Source organism: Arachis hypogaea, chromosome 15, assembly GCF_003086295.3.
Source record: "Arachis hypogaea cultivar Tifrunner chromosome 15, arahy.Tifrunner.gnm2.J5K5, whole genome shotgun sequence".
In the NCBI taxonomy this organism is placed as follows: Eukaryota; Viridiplantae; Streptophyta; class Magnoliopsida; order Fabales; family Fabaceae; genus Arachis; species Arachis hypogaea.
The window spans coordinates 146,258,841-146,268,336 of NC_092050.1; the positions used below are offsets into that span (position 1 = coordinate 146,258,841).

The 9,496-nt window shown below is 28.5% G+C and overlaps 1 protein-coding gene across 1 annotated transcript; it reads right to left on the reverse strand.

Moving 5' to 3' along the window:
- Positions 1–600: 600 nt before the first annotated feature.
- LOC112749189 (cytochrome P450 CYP736A12) lies at positions 601–8,736 on the reverse strand. Its single transcript, XM_072218265.1, has 3 exons — positions 8,440–8,736; positions 6,171–6,542; positions 601–1,464 (listed from the first exon to the last, which is right to left on the reverse strand). Exons 1-3 carry the CDS (start codon positions 8,734–8,736, stop codon positions 601–603), a joined length of 1,533 nt encoding a protein of 510 aa, XP_072074366.1.
- Positions 8,737–9,496: the final 760 nt, after the last annotated feature.

Sequence of the window (9,496 nt, forward strand, 5' to 3'; positions counted from 1 at the left end):
GTACAGAAAGAAATTGAATGCGATGTGCTAATGAATTGGTTAAATAATATATTCTTCACTTTATTCAGCTAGCCTTTATCTTCTTATTCCATTACTCCCTAGCTATGAATTAAATTTAGGGATAAGTGACCTGTCAGATTAATTTTCCCCGTTAATCCATCATCATTTAGTTAATTAGTAACTAACATTTTCTAAACAACATTTAGTTAATAACTTCGTCATTCATTCTCTTTCTTGTTAATTGAAAAAATGTTTATTTAAAATTTTTGTTGATTGAAAAGAGATAATTGCTTAAGAGTAATGTTAGGAGGATAATGACACAAAATTATCTTATTTAAAATATATATATATATATATATATATATATATATATATATATATATCTAAAAAATTATTTATTTATTTTAATAATAATTAAGAAATACAAAATAAGAAAATAAAAAACCCTTTTTTTAAACTACTACTATTGCTCCTAAACATTATTCTTGCTTAATTATTAGACCCTGAAAGATATAATTTATCTTAGTCTCACAATAAATTACTTAACTAGACAACGAGCGAGTATTAAATAAATGAGCCAAAAAAAAGTTCTTATCAGCATTATTCTTTATCACTAGCAGCTTCAGCTATTAGCCTAAAAGTTGGAATAGCTAGCAAGTGTGTAGTTCTTGGTATAGTGACGCCAAATGTTTCATTCATGTCTAATTCATCACAAGACATGCCAAAAGGGAGCTGCCAGTTAAAGCAATGCACCAACTGAGCCACAACAAACTTGATAGTTGCAAATCCCAATTGAGCTCCAGGGCACCCTCTTCGACCAGAACCAAATGGTATGAATCTAAAGTCACCTCCAAGAATGTCTACATTATCATGTTCGAATCTCTCTGGATAGAACTTCTCTGCATTTTCTGACCAAACTCTTGGATCCCTTCCAATTGCCCATGCGTTTATTATGATTTGTGTATTTCTTTTTATGTAATAACCTTCAATAACGACGTCGTTTCGAGACACATGAGGCACTAACAAAGGTGCAACTGGGTATAATCTTAAGGTCTCTTTCACAACCATATCCAAATAAGGCATATTCTCTATTTCATTCTCTTCAACTTGTTTGTTAATTCCTCCGACTGCATGTTGTATCTCGTGTTGAAGTTTCTTCATCACATTAGGATGCTTTAGTAGCTCTGACATAACCCATTCAATTGCCGAAGTTGATGTTTCATATGCTGCACCAATCATGTCCATCATAACAGCCTTGATGTCATTTCTTGTCAGAACGTGTTTGTGTTGTTCTTCATCAGGATCCATGGGTTGATCCAAAAATGATAGCAATATGTCAACAAAATCCTTTTTCTGTGGACTATTATCATCATCATCGTAGTTGGTATTCTGATGATCTTCAATAATATGCTCCAGTGCCTCGTTAATTGGCTTTCTTAATTTATTTACTTTCTTTCTTATTCCCTGAAAAAGATAATAGCTAGTTAGTATTTATGTGTTTGCAAGTCTTTTTTTGTTTTTTTTTCAAGAAAATTCAGAACCTGCAAGTTTTTCGTTGAGCATGGAGAGATATGTTTGTAAGTTTGTATAAACAAAAATTAAACATATTATATTTGATTATAATATGAATTTAATTTTAAAAATTTTACATTTTTTTTAGCAAAGATAAAAGACTTAAACTCACAACCTCTTAAGTGAGTAGGGAGAGATTATGTCATTTGAGCTATTATTCATTAGATTTTATTGACCGTTTGAATAATCATTAAAAATAATCGATATAATTGAACGAAAAAATCTTATAATATATTTTTTAATAAATTTTTAAAAAATTTTAAAATTATCTTAAAAATTTAATTTAATTAATTTATGTTCTTATAATCTGAATTAAGCTTCAATTTTACCGTATCAGTTAATTATTAACAGTTAAAATTAAATCAAAATTCATTTACCGACTTTATCCATATTACTACTACTACTACTACTACGCCATCATTATCATCATGATCATCATCTATCTCTCAACATCCTCAACTGTCAAGAACTTCACTAGATTCCCATCCCATCCAACAACCGTTCTCCCTTCCTCTCCCATCCCAAATTTTGCTGCCATGGCCATCTCTGTCTCCTTTATAGCGCACTCTTTCTTTCTCACTCTTTTCCTGTCAATTTCTCCCTCCGCCTCTGACGACACTTCCTCATTCGTCCTCGTCACTACATCCCCACCTCCACCGTCGTCACTGCCTTTGCCCTTTCTTCTCACCCCGTCATAATTCCAACTAACAACCAAATCCTAACTCCATCACCGTTTCTAGCTACAAACAAAAAATCAACACTAATAATGAGATAGAGACAAAGAGAAAGAGATCGAAGAAATAAACATATTGAAATCAAGTGCAAAAGGAAGAGCGATGAAGTTTTGCAGTGAGAGAGTGCACGTCGGAAGGGAAAGAGACAAAGAGATCAATAAAAGTTGTGGAGAGAAATAAAAAGAGAAACCATTGGAAAAAGAGGAACAAGAGAGGAGGGAGAGTAGATGCACAGTGGAGTGGGAAAAATGTGGTTTCCTGATGGGATAGAGGTTGATACTGATCTTGAAAGTGATGGTGGCCATGGCTGAGGGGTGAGGTGGGTGGCGTGGTGGTGTGATGGGGTGAGGGGGAGAGAAAAAGAAGGATGTACCCATGATGAAGATGATAATGATGTATGTAAGGGCGAAGTAAAATTTGTAAAAGAATTGACTTAACATTTACTCTTAAAGAATTAAAATTTATTTTAAGTGTTAGAAAAAAAAAAGATTGAATCAAATAAAATACGAGTTTAATTTTAATGAATGAATACTATAATATGTTTTATATTTATTTTATTGGATAATTATCTACGTGATTAATAAAAAAAATAAAATTCTGAAAATCAAATTGATTATAGAATTGTTTTAATTATTAATCTATTGCTTTAGTGATTTAACTAGTTTAATTATAATTCAATCGAAATACATAAAAAAATACACAAAACTAAAAATATAACATCATTCAAATTAAAATTTTATAATTTTATTTAAGTATAACACAAAAATAAAAAAATAAAAGAAATATTCAATAATAATAATAATAATAATAATAATAATAATAATAATAATAATAAATAGGTAAATCCAACGTAATGGCACATTAGAAAATAGATTCTTTTAATTGAAAGACAAATTATAATAAAAAATATAAATCAAATATAATGACAAGTTATAAAACAGAGATTTCGTTTAATATTTTTTATAGCATATTTTTATGTTAAATGTTATATTATATGATTTTTGATAAAAAAAAATGTATGATATTATTTTATATTAATATCTCAAGGATAAATCTAATTAATACAAAATATATATATTAAAAATACAAGTCTTATTCTTGTCATAAAAAAATCTTATGTAAATAATAATAAAAAAATCATTCCTATGAAGCACGGACACTTCGCAAAGTTGTCGTGTCCGCATGTTGGACACATTTTGGACACGACACTCACCGATACTCGTTCGACACGCGTGTCTGTTGTATCCAACTGTATCTTAATAAAAAATAAAATATTCTTCTCCGGGCACATCTAGACACACCTAAATATTATCACGTATCAGCGTGTCCAGTCTTATTCTTAACATATATTCTTAAAATAAATTTAGATATAGTATATATTATTATTTGTTAAAACAAAAAAATATTTTAAATACTTGATATAATTAAAATAAGACATTAAAATAAATTTAGATATAGTATATATTATTATTTGTTAAAACAAAAAAATATTTTAAATACTTGATATAATTAAAATAAGACATTAGGGTAGGGTTTGGACCCTACCCTAACCCTACCCGCGGGTTGAAAATTTTATTAAAACTTTACCTATCCTACCCGCGAGTTGAGAATCTCTCAACCCTAACCCTACCCGCACCCTAAAATTCTAAACCCTACCCTACGCTACCCTACCTGCAGATATATCAAATTTTTTTAAAGTAAATATAAAATTCAATCATTTCGAATTTTATACATATTAATAACAAAAAATAAAAAACTAATGCTCCAAATTACTAAATTAACTAACTAGTTTTAGTGGTTGTTCACTTATTGTAAGTCATTACATAAGGGAGGTTGTAGGTTCAACTCTCAATTCCTTTACTATATACCTAATTTTTATAAAATATGTGTTATATATGAGATGCGGGTAAGGTAGGGTAGAGTACATCCTAAACCCGTACCTGGCCTACCCTACCCGCAGGCATACCCAAACCGTACCCTACCCTACCCGCGACGGATCGGGTAGCCTACCCTACCTGAACGGGTTGGACCGGATTGGGTAACCGCGGGTAGGGTATGAATTGCCGGCCCTAAGTGAGGAAGGGGAATGGCATATTTCTGACTTGTGTATGCCATTCATTTTAGGAAATTTAGAATTTTATTAATTTTTGTTTTTTTAAGTGGTTAACTATCCATTTAATACCCGAAAGATTTAGTTGCTGACAAATAAAAATCTTAAAAGATGTTATCAATAAAATAAGTTTAAATAATTTGAAAATGTGACAAAAATAACTAATAATTATTTATTTTTATAAGTGACAAAAAACTTTGTATTTAGCAAATTAATTTATTCATTTGATCTAAATTTTTGTGATAATATTTGAATAAATATTTAAAATGGGTAAAAAAAATTCGGAACAAAATTTGATTCTAAGTTTTTTTTTTTTTTTTTTAAAATATGCAATCCACAATAAGAAAACTTTTTAAAAACTTTAACTTGACATAAAATTACTAAATTTTAAAGATGAAAAAATCTTATTTTTCTAATAATGATTGCAAATTTTTTTATCAAAATTTGATCTCTAAAGTCTTTTTTTAGAATATATATTTAATATCTAGTTTTTTTTTTGTCATATTTTTAAATATTTCGGAAGCTTATTTGTTATTAGTATTTTTCGAGTTCTCTTTGTCAGTAATGTATATTTTCAATACCATTTTAATAGTTTTCTCTTTTTCTTAAATTCAACTATAAAATGATGTCGTTTAGAGTATTTGTAATTAAGAAATTGGACAGATTTAAGTAGGTTTGACCTATTTAATATTTAATTCTTTTTGTCATATTTTTAAAATTTTCAAAGACTTATTTGCATTTTTTGAGTTATTTTTGTTAGTAGTGTATATTTTTAAATATCATTTTAGAAATTTATTATTTTTTTTTAAATTTAACCCTAAAATGATATCGTTTAGAATATTTGTAAAAAATCGAACGGATTTCGATGAAGTCTGACCTATTAATATTTGGTCGGTTTATCAGTTCACTAGCAATTTTTAAAATTGATGATTTAACTTATAAACCGGTTGGATTTTTAAATCATTCTTGGTTTGACAAATTCGATATGGTTTTTAGAATATTAGAAAAATTAGTTATTTTTTTAATTTAATCTCATATGATTTGATATATGTATAAAATTATTTTATACTCAAAATATATCAAAATTAAATTTATAAAACATTAGAAGTATTTTTTCTAAAACATTAAAGATGAAAAAAATTAATTTATACTTATATTTACTTAATGACAATTTAGTGTTATAAAGGACCATTCTTCTCCATCGTAACATATATTCACTTTCGTTTAATCTTATAAAGGACCTCGATCGCCAGTCCCTCTTATCCTTTTTTTTTTTTTTTTGTCGTTTTGTTTCTTTGGTCTCATTTATTTATAGACATGAAATATTGAAATATGAATAACAAAATACAAAATTATATTTAATAGATAAAATATGAATATAGATATTGTATCGTAAGACATAAAATTAGTATATTGTATATCTTTTCTAATAAAAAAGACAAAAAAAATAATAAAAAATACAGCTATTTTTTTATTTTTTTATTATTCTTATCAATTTTTTATAATTATACTTTTATTATTATATATATATTTTAATTTTTTGTATAAAAAATAAAAATAAATTACTAAAATAATTAAATTTTTATAATTTATTTTTATATATAATTTATCATCAAATAAAATACTAAAATATTAATTTTTGTATTTTGGCATTTTATTCTTGAAACTAAACCCAGCTTCTTAGACAAAATTAAAAGAAAAGAAAAAAATTAATGCATCTTGAATTATTGTGTTGGAGGTATTGGATTTGATACCTGAAAATCAAAGATGCCAAGGATAGGCACGTAATCCGCAATATTGAAAGCTCCAGCAGAACCGACTAAGTCAACAAGGGCCTCTAAGTTGAACCTATTATTGTCATGGGTTCGACCGAATACCATCTTGTAAGTGATATTCTCAGAAAACTCCTTCAGCATCACACTAAGATTCAAAACCTCACCCGACGCAGAAGCATTGCATAAAGACTTCACCAACATTCCCAACTCTTTCCTCCTTAAAGGACCATACATCTCAACTTTTGATCCACTCAAAAGTTGCAATGTGCACAACTTCCTCACGTGCCGCCAATACCAACCGTACTGTGCCATACCAATCCCCTTACTGCCACTGAAAAACGTCTCCACAACCTGAACAACTCATACACATCCAAACAACTTTGTTACATAATAATAAAATGTTTAATAACTAACAATTTTCTTTCCATGATATGTACCTATAGTTATGATAGCTATGTAATTTTAGAATAAGTAAAAAATGTTGCTAATCCTAAAGTAATATATTTTTAGAGTAAATTATCGTTTTTGTCCTAACGTTTGGGGGTAAGTTCTATTTGTGTCCCTAACATTTAAATTGTCTTATTTGTATCCTAAATGTTTATAAAAGTGATTCAATATTATCCTACTATCAATTATGCTAACAAATCAGATTATATTTTTCAATTATTTTCACTTGGATGTATTCATTCTCAATTAGGTCTCACTTGAATATGGTCGATTTTAATATTATACCCACTATTTGTGTTTAGATTCAATTATGTCCTTAGAAAAGTGAATTATGTAAATGTTGTAGGAATTAGTTTCAACATTTGATGAGCTATTTTTCGGAGTAGATTATCGATTCTATCACAGACATTTATATTCTAATTTCAAGAAGAGGTTTTAAAACTCAAACTAAAGCGCTCATGATGTGTAATTGACGGCAGGATAACATTGAATCACTTTTATAAACGTTAGGGATACAAATAGGACGATTTAAACGTTAGCGATACAAATAGGATTTATCCCAAACGTTGGGGACAAAAACGATACTTTACTCTATATTTTTATTATTTAACAATAATTTTTAATTTAAAAATAAAAACATATGACTTTAATTTTAATTAAAAATATTTTTTAATTATTATTATTAATCATAAATGGTTGAGTGCGTCTAGTTTTATATGTGACAAAAAAATACCTTTAAAACTTAAAGGTAAATTCTATTGCACTGCTATCAGACCGGCTATGCTTTATGGTATAGAGTGATGGGCACTCAAAGGAGAGCACGAACATAAGTTAAGTGTAACAGAGATGAAGATGTTGAGATAGATAGATGAGTGGACATACGCAATTGGATAGAATAAGGAATGAAGATATAAGAGAGAGAGTTGGAGTAGCATCTATTATGAAAAAGATGGTAGAATCGCGTTTCAGGTGGTTCGGACATGTCAGAAGAAGATCGACAGAGCATTCAGTCAGGAGGGTGAATGAGATGGAAGATGAAAAAGAAGTGAAAGACAGAGGAAAATCTAAAAAAACTATAAAGTGGTCAAACGAGATCAACGATCTTTCTATAGACAATATATGATAGAATTTAATGACGCTGTTTGTTCATATAACTGACATTATCTAGTGGGATAAAACTTTGTTGTTATTTGTTTGTATTAAAATTGTTTATTCATTATAATCACCGTAGCCATGCATAGGCACCATAGGTTCTCTCTCTTTTCTCCCTATATAGATATATACAATAATACTGTGTATACAAAAAAAATCAATCTAATTTAGGTATTTTATATTTATGGATAAATATATATGTTATTTTAGTTTAATTAGTTTATATTTAATATATATTTTATATAAATATCTGATTTAGTAGTTAATTTTTAATATATCTGCACTATAATATTTATAATTACATATTTATTATATATTAATAATTTAATATTATTTAATTATTCTAGTAATAATTAAAAATATAAAATAAAATAAGTAAAAATAAAAAATATAAAATAAAATAACTTTAGAATGATTCGAACTTATTTATATTCTAAACAATTATTTCAAACAGGATACATGTTACATAGAATATGGTTCATATGTAACACCTGCCAAAAATGGTCGTCTTAAATAATACAGCTAACTATACCCAATGTGTTAGCAATGGGACATAAATAAACGATGGGTCGTGTCCCCCCCCCCCCCCCCCGGGTTTTAGTATTAAGTTATCGGTTGTCTTTTTTGTTCATTATTAATTATCACTGACCTGAAATTTAGGCCTGTTTGCAAAATCTAGGTCATGGGTCTTGAGAAAGAGCTCAGCAGCTTCTGGAGAAGAAACAACGACAGTTGGAACTTGCCCTAGCTTCAAGAACATTATGGGTCCGTATTTTGCGGCGAGGGCTTGGAGGGTGCGGTGTGGTTGTTTTCGTAGCATGTGGAGGTTACCGATGAGTGGCAATGCCTTCGGACCTGGTGGAACTTTATTCCGATTATCGTTTGGATGCAGCCAAACAATAATGGCGACTACAAATACTAATATGCCAAGGAGTATGGCTACCATACTTGATGAATATATATATCCTAATTAGTTTGTATGAAGATTTATGATTATTTGGTTGATAGAAAATATGAAGCTAGGTTATGGGGGTATTTATATGTGATGTTAGCCATAAAGTGTGGTTTATTACAGGGGCTTTTAATTTTATTTAAATAAATAAATAAATATTCAGTTCCTAATTTATGTAAGAATAAGAAGAATTATATTTTTGTGTATTAATTTTCAATTTTTTTATTAGATTAAGTGTTATTTTTGTGTTAGTTTAGAAAAAATTAATTTATTTTTAGCTTTTCAGGTAGTAATTTCAAATTTACTTTCTATATTAATTTTTGGAGTCTAAGAATGCAAAGTTATTGTGTCAGCGAAATAAAAAAATAATACACAAAAACGTGATTTTATTGTTAAATAAATAAATAAATAAGGAAGTTTTTTATTTGAATAAAAAACCGTGGTTCATACTATTTTGAATATTTTCTAATAACAATTAATATTAGAGTGTGACTTGTAGTTGTGTGTGTGTTTAAGTCTCTCTTTTGCTTATAGTTGTATGTGTTTAAATCTCTCTCTTGCTTTTCTCTACTGATGCGGTAACTTTTGGTCGCAATCTTGTCAAATATATGGCAACAACCTGTGTGGTTAGCATTGGGTCCCCCTTGTGGGTCACAGGTCACTAGAATTGGTAGGGGTGTTTGCGGTGCGGTTTGGTTCGGTTTTTGAAAAAAATGTCATTCGATTTGATCGTCTAATTAAATTGCGGTTCAGT